The sequence below is a fragment of the Perognathus longimembris genome, chromosome 20, assembly GCF_023159225.1.
Source record: "Perognathus longimembris pacificus isolate PPM17 chromosome 20, ASM2315922v1, whole genome shotgun sequence".
Lineage (NCBI taxonomy): Eukaryota > Metazoa > Chordata > Mammalia > Rodentia > Heteromyidae > Perognathus > Perognathus longimembris.
Window position 1 is genome coordinate 37,483,155 of NC_063180.1, and position 17,573 is coordinate 37,500,727.

The following is a 17,573-nucleotide window of genomic DNA, read 5'->3' on the forward strand; positions in this document are numbered from 1 at the left end:
GTGGGGTGTGGAAATGAGATTCATCCCAGACCTAATACAGGCTCCTTTAAAATAATAGAAGCAGAATGCAGGAAATAGCATCATAAGGTTAACTGAAATACCAATCAGTCCCCACAGAAAAATTAAAGTCACAGAAATAATCAAACTGTTAGGTCACTTGGCAAAAGTTCTGTAGAATACAAGAATTCGGTGACTGAAGGGGTAGGGAAGGAAAAACCATACTAAATGGATATATCCCTGAATTTCTGAATGGCTCCTGTTATGGAGAGGCCTGCCATTACTCAGTGCCTTGCCTTTCTCTATTTTTGCCTTGTGGTATTCACATATCAAACATGGAAATATAGTGGCTAGGATTCAATGAAGTTGATAATAGCACATTAGGTTTTAGGTGTTCAGATAAAGAACTAATGTAAAGTTAGGTTACTTCAACAGATTATTTTTACAAGCTCTTTAATCCATCTCCTCTTATTTTTTTTTAAGTTTAGAATTTATCTGTTTAGCAATGGACTCTAATGGATTAATGTCCCTGAAAGTATTTTGTAAACTGCCAAGTATTTGTAGGTTTTAAATAATCATACTTCTGTTCCATTCAGGAAAACTTGTGTAGAATTGAAATGATACAGATGTTGGTATAAAAGCTCTTCAAGTGAAAATATGCAATGCATCATTGCATTTTGATTATTTGGTATAGTTCTTAGAAGTAAATCATTTGATTTCTCAGAATACAGTCTCTCAGGGTGAGATCATTAGGAAGAATGATCTGTGGTAAGCACAGAGCGGTCAGTTTTGTCAGTCCTTTCTGTGTTATCATAAGGATAGGGTAGCTGGGTGTGTCTGTAAATAACTTATCTATTGTCTCCTAATTGTTGGTTGACTCCCATGTTTTTTCTCTTTTGCTTTATACCAGAAGGGAAGGAGGGAAACAAATACAGCTTTGCTCTCCTCTTGATGGTTCCTGGAGCCATGGATTCCTCAGGCTCATCCACCCTGCTGTTCCTAATACCATTCATTCATGCTTGAGTGGAGCATTTTTGTCACATTTACCCACTAGCCTTGCCTTCTACTTCTGTTGTTCTTTTGTTTGCTTTTGTAGTTTGTGCCCTAATGAAGCCTACGTACTTGTGATAAGTGCCTGCTCTTTCTCTGTGATTTTGTATGGTAGGTCTTTGCTTGTGCTGCTCTTGCCCATACTCATAGGTCAGATGGCACTTTGACACAGTCATGCCTGTGTGTATGTATGTTCCTTTTCTTGCTAACTAGAGGAAAAGCTACGTGAAGATCGTTTGTGCATTTTTGTTTCCTATGTCCTCCAACAACACAGTGCTCTATAGATGCTGGATATTTACATTCAAAAAATTGTTTTCATTTAGGAAAGATAGTTTTATAGGGTTATCCGATTTTAGCTAATTGCAAGAATTGTGAATATTGAGTGCTCTGTACAGAGACTTCAAATGGCCTGGTCAGTTCTTTAGGAACATGTAGTTTACTGTTGTAGTTTGTTCTTGGTCAGCCTTATAATAAACACTAAGAATGAAATTCTTTAACCAACAAATTGATCTTGCCCATTGTTCTTATAATAGAGACTTAAATATTAAAGACTCTTCAAATAGAATAATAGTGCAATACTCATGGCATTAAGTCTCTTATTTATTACTAACAGCATCTTTTATGCCTGATAAACCTTAAGTTCTTTATGTTTTGTTTATAAAATTGGTAGTTAAAATGTATTTTATAAGCAATTAACACTATTTTAGCTTTAGTAATCTAAAACATTTTAATAGTCCTTTATTAAACATTAATACTTTTTTCTCTCTCTAGGAAATGGATTTGTAAACTCAAGAGCTTCTCCAAATTTGATTGGAAATACTGGTGCAAATAGTTTAGGCAAAGTCATGCCTACAAAGTCTCCCCCTCCCCCAGGTGGTGGCAATCTCGGAATGAACAGTCGGAAGCCCGATCTTCGAGTTGTCATCCCCCCATCAAGCAAGGGCATGATGCCTCCCTTGGTGAGCTGAACCTCTCCACATTACTCTTTCAATTGCACATTTTTGCTCTCAGTTTGCATCTTCCTGTGGAATGGTGTTGTGTATACCTCTGCGGAATTCATTTTAAGACATCAATCTATTTTAATTGCACAAAAATTGAATTATGAGATGAAAGGAAGTAAATTTGCTTAATAGTTATTTAAAATTAAAGACAAATATGGAGAGTTCATTATGCTTCATTTTAAATTTACGAGACTAGGCACTTCGTTTTTCGTGTGCCAGTCCTGGGGCTTGGACTCAGGGCCTGAGCACTATCCCTGGCTTCTTTTTGCTCAGGGCTAGCAGTCTACCACTTGAGCCACAGCGCCACTTCTGGCTTTTTCTGTTTATGTGGTGCTGAGGAATCGAACCCAGGGCTTTATGCATGCTAGGCAAGCACTCTACTGCTAAGCCACATTCTCAGCCTCCCAGACTAGGCACTTTGCTTAGAGATTTCATTCCTACATTTACAAGTTAAACATGATTTATTTCTCTGTATTTAGCATAGTTTTATAATTTTAGTAATTGGTTACATTTTTTTCAGTGAGAAATACTAATTCATTAAAAATTCTACATACCAAAGATAACTCTTGTCAAATATCTGCAGAAAGCTGCATACCCCCTTGAATGAGTTGCTTTCTGCATAGTTTCTTGGCATGCCTCTTCTCAAATCACCTTTCTACTTACTCTACACAGTGTGCTTTTGAATTGTGTGTTTATATGTGAAAAACAGGAGAATATTTTTATTGTCCTTAGCTTCCGGTAGAAAAAATTGACCCTATACATTCAGGTTTTACAACCGTTTTAACATAGAAGATGGTGTGACTTCTGGCACACGAGTGGGAAAAGGTGCAGGGGTCACTCTGCTTTGCAGCTGTGACACTTGTTATTTTGTGCATTTTTGTCAAGCGAAAGGATGTTATCAGATTTAGGTACTGATTCTACATTCATATTAATGCTTTGTAGATTCTAAAACACCACTATGTATGTATTCTTCTTTCTAGTCACGGCCTGTGATCATGGCTAGGGAGAGATGAAAGTTGAGCTAAATGCTAGTGTGAAATATGGCTAGGACCTTTAAGTTTTAATCTGTTTACGGCTTAATACTCTGTGTCAAAATGGCAAAGAAATACTTATTCAAAGATGCAAAATATTGAAAAATGTATTGCTTTCAGCTTTATAATGAAAAAATAATTTGAACATGTAGCATTTTCACAGTTGTCCTTAAGCCCATTGAGTGCTGAGATTTTAGGACAACAATCTGGTGGGGAGTCTAGAGAAAGACAGTGGTGCCCCAACAAAAAAGGCAGCTGGGGTGAAGCTCAAACCCAGTTCACTTCCCAGAAAATGAACTAAAATTACTCTGTACCACAAGACCAGCAGAAAGAAAGACATAGACTGTAAACTGCAGGAAATACTCAAGCTGAAATACAAAGAGAAAGAAGAATAAAAAAATAACACCCAAGAACTGGGAAACTTTGTCAGATTACATTTAACATTTATAATTGGAATTGGAATACCAAAGAGTAAACAGCAGGAATAATAATACAATAAGTAATAATAACAAATACTAAGTAGGATAAAAACTACCAGATACACATGTACATATACATACACTCAGACTGCGCAAAGCAAAAGGCAAAAATAAAAAAATCTTAAAGACAACTAGAGAAACCAGAAACAAGGCAGGACACATTGCATAGAGAACAAAGATAAGAAGTAATACATACTTCTCTTCAGAAACTGTAAGCTGGGCAACAGTGGAGTAATTTATCTAATATGCCCCAAATTCTAAACCCAACAAAAAGTGTTTAAAAGATGAAAGCAAAATAGACTTTCTCAAACAAAAATCATGGGAATTGATTGCCAAGAAAGAAAGGCTCCTGTGGAAGGATATGCCAACAAAGACTTGAGTGTTAGACAAAGAAATAAAGAACAGTGGAAATGGGATAAATGAAGATTTTCTGTTTATACTTTCTGTAAGCCTTTTATTTTAGAATAGTTTTAGGTCTATAGAAAGAATGGGCTGGGAATGGGGCCCAGCATGCATGAAGCCCTGGGTTTGATTCCTCACTACCACATAAACAGAAAAGGCTGGAAGTGGTGCTGTGGCTCAAGTGGTAGAGTGCTAGCCAAAAGCTCAGGGACAGTGCCCAGGCCCTGAGTTCAAGCCCCAGGACTGGAAAAAAAAAAAAGATTTATAGAAAGAATGCAAAGATGGCACATTCCATACCCAGTTCTTCCTATTCATATATTAGTATGGTACATTTGTTGAATCTAACCAATGTTGATGGATTATTATCAACTAAAAGCTATTCTTTATTCAAATTTTCTTAGTTTTAACTCTTTTTCGGTTTGAAGATCCAGTCTAGGAAATATTTATTTTAGTAGTCATATCTTCTTTGACTCTACTTGGTTATGATAGTTCCTAAAACATTCCTTAACTTTATAAGGAGTATTGTATTTTATAGAATGTTCCTCCATTGAGATTTGCCTGATGTTTTTCATGTAATTAGCATGGGTTTTGTTGGTTAGAATAAGGAAGCCATACATAATAAGGTGTCATTTTCATCATGTCAGGGTTAGCCAGTATCAACCCAACCAATTACTGCTGATGTTAACTTGGCCACCCATGTATTTACTCACAGATTTCTCTGCTGTAAACCTACTCTTTTTTACCTTTTCACACTGTAGTCTTTGAAAGGAAATTCTCTATGAATTCTACTCTTAAGAGTGAGAAGGGGGCTGGGAATATGGTCTCGTGGTAGAGTACTTACCTCGTATACATGAAGCCCTGGGTTGAATTCCTCAGCAGCACATAAACAGAAAAAGCCACAGTGGCACTGTGGCTCAAGTGGTAGAGTACTACTGGCCTTGAGCAATAAAAGCTCAGGGGCAGTGCCTAGGCCCTGAGTTCAAGCCCCAAGACTGGCAAAAAAAAAAAAAAAAGTTAGGAGTTAACTCTCTGCCTTCTTGATAAAACACTTGGACAAAAGTTTCTACAGAAATCAGAGTTCCTCGGTGCCAAAAATGTATCTATTCTTCCTTAATTACTTATATAAATATAGGCTCATAAGCATTTATATTTTAGCTAATAATGTAATACCACTTTTTTTAATGCTATTCAAATTGTTCCAGCTTTAGATTTCGGTAACTGTTAACCTGGTTTTTATATCCTATAGACATACCATAACCTTATGAAATTTGTAGGAATAGGCAATATTTATTTCTGGCTCATTTAATGAATTTTTTTACACCAGGCCAAGACACAGTCATTTCTCCAAGGAACCCGTTGTTCCTTTTGTTGGAGAATGGCACTGGAAATTAAGATCTGCGTGCTTTTTCTTCTTTTTTTAATTGCCCTAAAATATAGCCAACTGGATTAAGCAAAATGCCAATAAATTTTGGGTGTACAGCACATGTAAAAACATATGACAGCAATGGGTAGGAGAGAAGAATGGGGGGGAGTATGTGTGTGTGTGTATGTGTGTGTGTGTGTGTATAAGTCAGTTAAGAGAAGAAGTGAGACAACAAATTATCTTACAGTCTACAAAAAAAAGTGAAAAATAAAGAATAGATAAAACAATATTTTTTAAAAAGCAACATAGCCAGGTATTATAGTATCTGTCTAGAATCTCAGCTACTCAGGAGGTAGAAGTAGGAAGATTACAGTTTGAAGCCATCCTGGACAAAGTTGGTATGAGACTGTATCAGACAAACAACCCCAGAACAAAAGACTAGTGGTGTGACTTAAGTGGTAGAATACTTGTCTTATAAGTACAAGACTTTGAGTTCAATCCCCAGTACCATAAATGAGTACATATGTTCCTTCACACATGCATGTAGACCTGTACACAAACTAGATTTAAATCTATCCACACAATTACATTGAATGAGTTTAGAACACTTCATTTAAAAGACAGATCATCTATTTATTTTTTAAAAGAAGGCAATACCAAGCAATAATGCTGTCTACAGAAAAACTTACTTTAAATATAAAGACATAACAGATATAGTGAAATACACCATGCACACAGTAACCAAAAGAAAGCCAAAGTACACAGAAATTTCCAACAATATAGACTTAGATCAACAGAGATTATCAGGGAATGAGGGACATTAATTACATAGTGCATTTTCCAAGAAATAGCTGCCTTTAGTGGATATGCATCTAGCAACAGACTTTCACAATATAAGGTGAAAACTGTTAGAACTAAAAGGTTAGATTTTAAAAATGTACAAGTGTAATTGAAGTCTTGGACAATCCCTCCCTCAGTAATCAGTAGAAAACTCAGCAGGGACTTCACTGATGGGAGCAGCTCCCAGCTTGCCACTTCTTTGGCAAGATACCTTCCCGAGAGCTCAGCATATTCACCAAGAGACCAGCTTAACAAGTGGAGATATGCCCCAAGTAGGGCCATTCTGGGGTGAGAAAGCTAAAAGAGAGTGGTAGGCCCTGAGTTCAAATCCCAGTATTGGCACAAAAACCAAACAAGATATACTATCCTACCCCATCGAGCCAGCCTCAGCAAATTTCAAAGATTTGAAGGCATATACATTGTATTCTCTAACCACAATCTTCAAATTAGAGATCACTATCAGAAAGACAATAAAGTCTATTTAGAAATTCAAGAATAGTATTTTTAAAAATAACTCACGGTCCTCAGAGGAAAACTAAATGAAAACACAACATTAAAATGTTGAGAACCAGTACTGCTGGGGGACCATTTATAGCATTAAATGTTTATATTAGCAAAAAACAAAAGGTCTCAAATCAGTAATCAAGGCTTAAGAAACTTAACACAAGAAAGGCATGAATAAAGAGCAGAAAACAATAAAGTCTGAAACAGTAAAGAAAAGCAGTCAACCCTGAAAACTGTTTTTTGAATCTGTCTGTTTTTGTTTTGTTTTTGGCCAATCCTGGGGCTTGAACTCAGGACCTGAGCACTGCCCCTGGCTTCTTTTTGTTCAAGGCTAGCACTCTACCACTTGAGACACAGCGCCACTTCTGGCTTTTTCTGTTTATGTAGTGCTGAGGAATTGAACCCAGGGCTTCACACATGCTAGCTAGGCAAGCACTCTTCCACTAAGCCACACTCCCAGCCTTGGTTTTTTTTTGTTGTTGTTGTTGTTTTTTAAGATCAATTTATCTCTTGTCATATTGACACGAAATAGTCCCAAGTTATCAATATCAAGAATGGAGGGGCTGGGAATATGGCCTAGTGGCAAGAGTGCTTGCCTCCTACACATGAAGCTCTCTGTTCGATTCCCCAGCACCACATATATGGAAAACGGCCAGAAGGGGCGCTGTGGCTCAGGTGGCAGAGTGCTAGCCTTGAGCGGGAAGAAGCCAGGGACAGTGCTCAGGCCCCTAAGTCCAAGGCCCAGGACTGGCCAAAAAAAAAAAAAAAAAAAGAATGGAAAAAGACAACTATAAACCAGTACCCCTCTGAATACTGGACATAAAAATCTTATATTAGTAAACAAATAGTGTACATATCACCTGGGTTTCATCCAAAGAATGCAAAGATGATTCTACATTTGAAAATTCACCAGCACAATTCAACACACTAACAGAACGTATTACATAAAAACTCAGTAAACTAATGATACAAAATGATATAAAAATTATAGCAGGTAATACACAATAAGGTGAATGTATTCATTCTTTTGTTAGGCAGTGATTTTTAAAAAAATAAACACCATTAACATTCAGCCTTGTGCTAGAAGTCTTAGTATAGTTAGGCAAGAAAAAGAAATAAAATAAAATATTCGGAAGGAAGAAAATTAACACGAGGTAATTTTCTATAATTCCCAGTAATCAGTTACTTTAGCAAGGTCAGGTCAAAGTCAGTATGCAAAATATTGCAAACAGACCAAAGTTTAAGATTAACATTTATAAAGCTTCAAAATGTCTCCCCCCTGGGCTGGGGATATAGCCTAGTGGCAAGAGTGCCTGCCTCGGATACACGAGGCCCTAGGTTCGATTCCCCAGCACCACATATACAGAAAACGGCCAGAAGCGGCGCTGTGGCTCAAGTGGCAGAGTGCTAGCCTTGAGCGGGAAGAAGCCAGGAACAGTGCTCAGGCCCTGAGTCCAAGGCCCAGGACTGGCCAAAAAAAAAAAAAATAATATCTCTCCCCAAGTATTTGTTAGTTACAGAGGAGAAAGTAGTGATTTTACAGTGGAGAATCCTGGAAGACACTTGCTTAATTTAGGATCAGCTTAACATTGCTGTTAATAAGACAAAAAGATGACATCTGTCTTCTGATAGGTCATATAGCTCTGTTTTTTCCAGAAGTCCTTGCCCTCTGTCTGAGACAAACCCCATTTGAGAGACATTCTACAGGACACCAGGGAAGCATTGTGCCAAAGTCATGAAACACTGATTATGGATGAATTGTTACCTACCAGAAGAGACTGAAGATAGGCATTTGAGGTCCACAGGAAAAGGATCTTTCTAGAAAGACTAGTGAAATCAGAAAACTTTCATTAAGTTCCGTTATTTTATTTCATTTTAACAAGGCTTTATGCTTTTTCAGAATGTTACCCTGGGGAAACTGAGTATATGAGAGCGCTCTTTACGGCTTGTTATTTCTGATCACAGAGTTTACACACATGCAGAACAAAAGCCAAAAAACAGAGCCCAAACAAAGTACACTTAGATGGCCATTTGGCCCACCTCAGGGACTGCAGGGTCACTCAAAAATAAAGACTTAAGAGTTTCTCTTAAATGAAATATGTTTATAAGAATTGCTAAGGGCTGGGAATATGGCCTAGTGGTAGAGTGCTTGCCTGGGGACCATTCCTCAGTACCACATATATAGAAAAAGCCAGAAGTGGCACTGTGGCTCAAGTTGTAGAGTGCTGGCCTTCAGCAAAAAGGAGCCAGGGACAGTGCTTGAGTTTAACCCCCAGGACTGCCCCCCCCCCGCAAAAGAATTATTAGTATTAGTAAACTGAAAAGTTTAACGCCAAACTCCATTTAGACAGTTTAGAAACTGCTACGTGTTTTTTATTAAAGTGGTGAAGCCTCTGCAGGAAATGTCAAAATTGCCATAGAAACTATTCACACTCTTGTCCCTGTAGATGAAAGTGAAAATTATATATTTTGTGTACACAGTGCTTGGTGGTATTGTGATGTGTGTCCCTGTAGCTATGAAAATGTCCTCATTGTGTAATAGAAGAGATAAAGAGCATTTAATATAGGCTAGGCACCAGCTATAATTCTAGCTACTAAGGCTGTTGAGATATGAGGGTCATGATTCAAAGCCAGCCCCAGCAGGAAAGTCTGTGAGACTCTTGTCTCCAATAAACTACCCCCAAAGAGCTTGAAGTGGTACTGTGGCTCAAATGATAGAGTGAAAGCTTTGAGCAAAAGAAGCTCAGGGGCAGCACCAGGCCTTGAGTTGAGGCTCCAAGACTAGCACACCCCACCGCCCCCCACACACAAAAAAAACCCAAACACCCAGCATTTAATCCATACTTGAGAAAGCAGCAGCAGGCGGAGTAGAATGATAGTCAGCCTCCCTTCTCCTGCATCCTGTTCACTTGCAGAGAAACCAGCTTGGAGAGACTAGGGCTTCATATATCAAGGTTGCTTATAAAGACACTTTCCACAGACTGGGGAAAAAAAAAACAACAACCACAATTGCTTAAGTAAGTAAAATGAGAAAAAATAGAAGAAGTAGACTTTCCACCATAGTAATATTTTTCAAATGTATAGAAGAAAAGGAGCAAAGTATGCCACATTGATTTCTTTACTGTTTATGACTTAACACTTCATTTTTTTCTCCAGTCTGTTTTCTTGTGCACATGTTCTTATGCTACTAAAAGTATTGTATTTATATCAAAGCTATTGTTTGGCTGGGCACCAGCAGCTCATGCCTGTAATCCTAGCTACTCAGGAGGCTGAGATCTGAGGATCTCAGTTCAAAGCCAGCCAGGGCAAGGAAGTCTGTAAGACACTGAACTCCAATTAACCACTAGAAAACCCAAGGTGATGCAGAGGCTCAGAGTGGTAGAGTACTAGCCTTGAGCAAAAAAGTTCAGGGACAGCACCCCAAGCCCCACAACCAACAATCACAACTAAAAAAGCTGTTGTTTACAAATGGTAACCATACATAAAATGTTATTTAAAACTATCATATTTATTGAGTTCCTGTCATCTCATCACACTGGTGGCTCCTGTGGGAAACAGCACATAATAGGTATATTCTTCCAGGGAGTCCAGAGTCTGGCAGGAGATGCAGGCGCTGTGCACCAGGTGTAGGATAGTGACGGAGGATTGAGTTGTAAGTACAGAATATTCTCAGGACTCCCAACTATGGACTGCACTCATGATTACGAGCTTTCTAGATGTCCCAGGAATACAGCTGTGCATAGGAGAGGTTAGCCTTATAAGAGAAGATTGGGGTAAGGGAGAGGGGGGGCAGGAGATTTAAGACCTGCCCCAGAGAATTTGTATTTCTCTTAGTTATGTATATAATCATCATTGTAGAGTTTCAAGAAATTGCTTGTGTCCAAGTGCTGTTTTCCTGAAGAAAGATTGCGTTGCTAGTCCTGACAGTCTTAGTAACTCTCTTATTCCTCTTATGTGCTGAGTCCAGTCGGAGGAAGAGGAATTGGAGTTGGTGAGTGTGGGTTCTGCTTGAATGGAGTTGAAAAAGTATATGGAAAGTACTAATTCTCTTAAATGTTTTTATTTAACCAATGTTCCTTTGTTTACACAATATTTTTTATTAATCACTATCCAAACACTGATTGAAGAAAGCAATCTTCTAGTCCTACGTACTCTGTAATCTTCCTGTTTATAATTATTTGTTGACTTATTTGTTGGAAGGAACATTGGAATAGAGCCTTTAAAAACAGCTGTCCATGAGCACAGGGCACTTGTTAAGTTTGTTTGTTTGTTTTTAAGAAAATATACGAAATACCTTATATAGCGCTCCAAATTATTGAAGTATTTTTAGAAAATGACTTCATCCTCAAAGTTCCTCAGATTGTAACAGAGTCTTGTGTTTTTTTTCTCTTTCTTTCAAAGAGATTACATCATTTTTGGTGAGGTCACCTTTTTCAGAGTTGGAATTATTTCATCCTGTGTGAGACAGTCCGAACCACACGGGGGTTCCCTGTTTACTAAAAGGAATATCTGTAATTGAACATACACAAATTTACTTTTCTAAAAGAAAACACTCTGTTCTGAAAAGCAGCTCCTATGACTTTTCCAAAACAAATGTTCTCTTTTGAATTTTTCTCTGGAAAATAAACTTGACTAAAAATAACTGACTTCTTAATTGGGAACTAAAACCCAACTTCAACTGCTTATTAGATGACTAAAAGTGTTCAGTTTTCATGATGGACAGGGCTGAGTGCATGAGAGCATGGGGGATAAAGGCTCGATTGGTTTTATTTACATTTTGCTATTACATGCATGCTGGTGTGTTTGCACAGTTTGATTTCTCTTTATGTAAGAAGAGGAGATTGTTTTTAGCATTGGGATTCGTTTTGAATGTAGTGTCATATTGGTTAGCTGTTAATGTTGTATTAGAATTTATGAATATGTTTGGGAGAAATGATATTTGCTTAATGATTCCACAATTAATAGCAAATGTTACTCTTTATAAGAGTTTAGGATTTAGATTGAAATAATTGTATTAGCTTTATCTGTGTACTCCCTTAAGGTGTCCTAAATGCTTCTTGGATTATCCGGCACTATGTTGCCCCCTAGTGGTTTCAAAAGTCACTTACTCACACAAAACCCAGTGCTGCTGAAATTAGGGATTTAAGTACATTTCTGACATATTATTTTGGTTCCCACTGTAGCACTGTAAGCAGGCAGGACAAAGATTGCTATCTTCTCTACATGACAAATTACAGGTCATAAAGACTGAATGATTTCCCCAGGTTTAAGAAGTAGTGAACCTGTCACTAAAATTCAAGCAGAATGTCCATACACTGCATGATTTTTTTTGGCATCCTCTGAGGCCAGAAAAGATAAACCAGAAGTAATAAGCCAAGTTTTCTGGGGGTGTAGTTCAGTGGTAGAGTGCTTGCCTCACATATTCAAGACCCTGAGTTTTATCCCCGGGGGGTGGGGGGGTGGTGCAGGGAGAGAAAGAAAGAAGGTGGGGGGAGGAACAAACGAATGAACTGAGATCAAGTTCCTCAAATGATTATTTTTCAAGTACTTAGCCAGATACCTTCATCTCATCCTTCTGAAAATGATAGGTAAAACCAAGTCGCATTCTAACTCTTCAAAATCCCAGAGCACTGAGATGCACTTTTACTGTTGTGGCTTAGATTTTGAAATATCAATTATCTAACAATCTATCTTCATTTGTGTAGCACTTAAGCTGGAGTTGTGCCTTGACCTTCTTGCATACTAGCTGTGGAATCTGTTCTGTTCCTCTGATGTTTCATTTTTGAAAAAAATTACTTGTAATTCTGTGAGGAAAAACTTGAGTCTATCATACTCCTACACCTAGAAGACTATGGCTGTCTTAAGCCAACTTTATTGTTTAATAGTTCTCTTATTTTCTTCACTTCCAATTTGGCATCTACTGTGTAGCTGCAATCAGTGAGCATTTAATAGTGATATATTCACAGCCCTCTCAGCAGTTCTTTATTTAAAAGCTCTCTACTGAAAGCTTCCCCTTTCAGAAGGACCAATGGAATACAGATCTAGCTCTACTGTTTAAAAACAAAATAAGTCACATGCAGAATCAGAACAGAAAATCAGAGTACAAGCTACACTCCAAAGCCCTAACTCCAAACCATGTTACTATAACATCAGTTCTGCAGAGACCGACACTCATGGTTCCTGTGGTCATGAACTTAGAATTCCCATGTATACACATGACCTTTGCTCTCAGCAGCACCTGCACACTTTTCATTTAGAGGAGCCTAGCAATGTTTGCAGTGACTTCAAGTCCTCATACTAGCACATGAAGTGCGAACTCTCAGAAGGTAAGTTTCTATTTTAAGGCTGTGCCTCTGACATTCATAAGCCACAATTTAAGAAGGAACAGTGAATACTTAATGTAAAAACAGGGCCCTTGAAATTAAGTAATTATTCCCCTTAGTATTTTATGGAAATAATGATATTCACATAAAACTGTGAAAAGTATCACATTTAAATTGAAAGTTACTTGAAAAGTAATGAGACTGAACCTAAGCACACATAATAACACTTATTCTTTTCTCTGATCTCTCACAGAATACCCAAAGGATAAGCAGTTCTCAAGCCACTCAACCTCTTGCTACCCCAGTGGTGTCTGTGACAACCCCCAGTCTGCCTCCACAGGGACTCGTGTACTCTGCCATGCCGACGGCCTACAACACCGGTGAGCCGCCCCAGGCCTCTTCCTGGCTTTTGCTCTTTCTGTTTTGTGGTCCACGTGTGCTTCAATGGGGTTTATTGAAACTCTACATGCATTGAAATAAGGCACCTGTAGTTTATTCGATTCAAACTTGGGTGTATTTTAAAAATACATCCTAACATTTAAAGGTTACAGAAAATACATTGGGAGGAGGAGGAGTTGACAGTGCCTGCCAACTCATGGATGGCAGTGCCCTGTGCGTTGCTCAGATATTTTCATATAGTTTCTCACTGCACAATACCTTGCTCTTAGCTTTGAGGGGGAAAAAAAATTGCTAGTCTTTGTGTTTTGGAAAAGACCTTGAGTCCCTTCTGGGATATGACAGTTGCTAGCTGAGTAGGTTAGGTGTGTTTTCCTCCGTAACTACTCCTGTGGGCTGTCATTGCCCCTAAGGGGTAAAGCAAGGACCCCAGCCAAGCACCTTTCACTGCTAAGAAGACCTTTACCCTCCCTGGTCTCTACTAACACAGCTCATTAAAGTGCCTGAATGTGGGGGGCTGTAGGAAGGGGTGATCCTGTCACAATGGTGGGAGCAGTGCTGCTGGCCAAAAAGGCAGTGTGGAGAGCGCCAGTCTGCAGCGGTTCCCCTGCTGGCCTGTAGTTTCCCTCTCATCCTACCTGAGCCAGACACCTGCTACTTCACAGGAACAAGGAAGAAGGCCATAAATGATGTCTTGCCAGCTATCCAGAGACAGCACTGCAGGGAAGTTACTTTTCTAAGTACACTGTGGTAGAGATGAACTAATTTTAGCCCGCGTGGTAACTGCTTTGGCACACTGCTCCCGGACTGCTGTCTGGAGCTACCTGAGCTGAGGGAGAGCAGCTGATGTGTTAAATTACCATTTTAATTCAAGCTCTAGTTCAAACTCTCAAAACGGAAATAATTTGAAAAGGTTTTTGAAAAAGAAAAACCCTGTAGAAAAATATCCACTACTTTTTCAGCAGTCAGTATAAGAAAAATGCCAAAGGGGCTGCGTTATAGCTCAGAAGCAAAGCACCTGCCTAGTAACTGCATCATTCTGGGTTCAATCCTCAGTACCAAAAAGAAAAGAAAAAAGACAAAAAAAAAAGTTTAAAATGAGCCATTATACCTTGCCTCATGTCTCCGTGTTCATGTCCTGGCTCCTCTCTGGTCACCATGGTGTCCCACTTCAGCTCTCCATTGGAGCTGGTCTGGTTTATTGCTATTGTTTGTCTGCTTTTTCTTTCCTCTCCAGTTCTCATGGCTCAGTTTTCTGACAGTGTTAAGTATATTCGCAGGGCTGCTGGTCTTTAAGACAGGAGTCCACCATGCAGTCACTGGCCTTTTAATAAAGACTCTCAATTTGATCTTTCAAAAAGAAAAGAAAAGAAAAATGCCAAAATCTGCTAACTGCAAACTAGCTTAGGGTCTACGAATAGTAGCCTTGTATTTGTGTCTTACACAGAACAGGTTCTAGAGTAAAGCCAGGGATTAAACAGTGATAGAAAGTTGTTTTCAGTACATGAACCACCTGCAAAAATGAGAGATACCTTGCTAGGGACATGACTTTGCTGTGGAGTTTATTCTGCCTAAAGAGATAGGAAATGGTTGGTTGGTTACCCTTGGGGAGGGTGCTGTTCTGCTGAGGTTTCAAGTTTATACTGTGAAATTGAGAAAGTAGGAATGATGTTGCTCAGAGACTAGCGGTTCAGAGGCTGAGAGGTAAAGTTTGGAGTAGGTGTTAAGTAGGTTGCATGTCATTACAGGATTTTCTCAGTACCCAGACATTCAACAATACTGAATTATATAAACACCATTAAATTAGAAAGATATTATATATATATTACATACAATAAAGTATTGTGTGTATATATTGTCTAAAGTAAAAAAATGAATTGCAGAAACATACAAAAGTGGAGTCGGGCCCCCATGAAATCACGTTTCCCTTGGTTCCAGTCTAATTCTGTCTTTTGACTATCTCTGCTCTCTTCCTCAGAAAGGCTATTCAGCTTGGCTTTGCCCTATTATCTTTAACATATATGCCTTTTAAAAACACTTGTCCTGATATATATGGGATATATCACCTACTTTTTGTAGATATTTAGTGTCAAGTCCATGTCAGGCAGAAGCTAATGGGATGAGTAAGAAGGCACTTTTTGAAATAAAAGTAAAATAGTGTCTGCAAGGAATCCCTGGAGAACTTCTCATGCTACTGAGGTAGCATCACTCCCAGCTGAAAAAGGCATTTGTGCAACGGTTCTGCAGATGTTTTTTGGGAAAGACACAAGGCAGGCAACTCTAGAAAAGCCCACCAGGACACAGAGGTGAGTTCAGGACTTAGCTGGACAGAATAGAGAGAGGGATGCTGGCATGGTGGTCAGGCGTGGACTGGAGAAGAAGTAGGCATTTGGGGGCCATGTTGTGGATTTTAGGACATTGTTTTGGCTGCTAAGTAAGCAAGTGCCATGATCATATTTTGTTGTATAAAAATATCACGTTGGCTCTGGTGTCTCTCTGGATGAAGTGAGCAGGAAGCCACGTGAGAGTCTAGTACAGTACAGTGGTCCCAGTAGCAATGGCTGGGATGCAGAGAAGCCAGCTGGCATGAGCAGCGGTAGAGGGAGCCGAGCAGACCTGATGGTTGATGGTGGGAGTGAAAAGTGAAGCCAGCAGGATCATACCACAGCTTTCTGGCACCAGTCATGGGTGTGTGTTAGCATCATTTACAGAATTCTAGAGTGTTTAAGGAAGAACGTGTAGGGGCAGTTGGGACATGTCATATTTGAGGAGTGGAATAGCATCCTAGTGGACATGCCAAGGTGGTTACTGGAGGGCCAGGAGGCCAGGGGAGAGTAGTGGCTGGAGAGGGTGGGGCCGGCCTCAGAGGAAAGGGGTAGCGGACACACTCTCAGCTTAAAGTCCAAGAAAGGGTGGTCCTGAAAGACCAGCATACCAGCTCTACAGCTTCAACTGAGTTCCTTTTTCTTTTCACAAAATGCTAATTCACTAGGCACACCAACTTCTCTGAACACCTCTCTTGAGACAGAGAGAAAAGTTAAAAGTAGAAGAGTTTTTGCCACCTGTCTTTTGAACTAAAGGGAAAAGCCAAGTGTTAATGATGAGCTGAAATAACTCTGTATGTGTGAGTGATAACTAATAAATCTTGGTCACAGTTAATTATGACTAAGGCATTCATGTCAAATACTCTTGTGACACAGTTTTTCATCACACTGGCGTGATCTGGCACGCTGTCCAGAAGCAGCACTGAAATTGAGGGCAGTGGGTCGTATGAAGCTGTGCCTGATGTCTGTGTCGGTCACTAAGCATGGCACCCGTGGATATTGTGTCTTTCCTGTGCCCCTGCGCTTCTTCAAGCCTTCCCGATCCAGATTCAGTCTGGACCACCTCCACTGTTTCTCCTTGTTCCAATATGGCAGGCTTGTTTAAAATAACACTGCCCTGGGTACAGCTCTGGATAGCAGCCTTGGCTTCTCTCTGCAGATTACTCGCTGACCAGCGCGGACCTGTCAGCACTGCAGGGCTTCACCTCCCCCGGCATGCTATCCCTGGGGCAGGCGTCGGCCTGGCAGCAGCACCACCTCGGACAAGCCGCCCTCAGCTCTCTCGTGTGAGTAACTGGCCCGCGGCCCTTTTGACTGCTCATGTCAGTAACCCTGCCACGATTCTTTTGACATGGACACAGGTATGATAGTTTCCTACCATGGCACTAAGTAGTAATTTAGATGCTGAGCAAAGCAGGCATTCCTTGAAGGAGTTCAGGGGCAAAGCTCTTCTTTCCCGACATACTGAGGTAGACACTCAGCTGGTGTCCATGGTGCAGATGGCACCCGTACCTTGTGCTCTCACCTACCTAAGGACTGAAGAGAACATGGCTTCCTCACCCTGCCCACCAGCACCTGCCTCTGACTCCACTGCTTATAGAGAGGCAGCTCAGCACGAAGGCATCCGACTCCCCTGCCTGCCTTCCCTGCTCCACTGACTGGAGAAAAGGAGAGGTGGAGGAGAGGGAGATGCGCCCGTGTCTGTCTTCCCTCCCTCGATCTCAGGGGAGAAGAGGGATCTGTATGCCATGTGAGTCAGGCTCCATGAGGTTCGTGTGATTGGTCACAGCCCAGTGCCCTCACCACACCTCACTCACAGAAAGAATGTTGCTCTGGGCAGGGTGTGAGAACATAAGAGCATCA

The 17,573-nt window shown here is 40.0% G+C and overlaps 1 protein-coding gene across 7 annotated transcripts in view; it reads left to right on the forward strand.

Moving 5' to 3' along the window:
• Positions 1-17,573, forward strand: part of Mef2a (myocyte enhancer factor 2A) — an 88,412-nt gene that overhangs the window by 65,824 nt on the left and 5,015 nt on the right. For 3 of the 7 annotated variants that reach the window (XM_048329800.1, XM_048329798.1, XM_048329799.1), the window contains 4 exons: positions 1,819-2,006; positions 10,635-10,658; positions 13,244-13,370; positions 16,870-16,996. In XM_048329800.1, coding sequence (XP_048185757.1) covers positions 1,819-2,006; positions 10,635-10,658; positions 13,244-13,370; positions 16,870-16,996 — 466 coding nt within the window. The remainder of the gene's footprint in view (positions 1-1,818; positions 2,007-10,634; positions 10,659-13,243; positions 13,371-16,869; positions 16,997-17,573) is intronic. The other 4 variants (XM_048329802.1, XM_048329801.1, XM_048329803.1 and 1 more) reach the window with 3 other exon arrangements.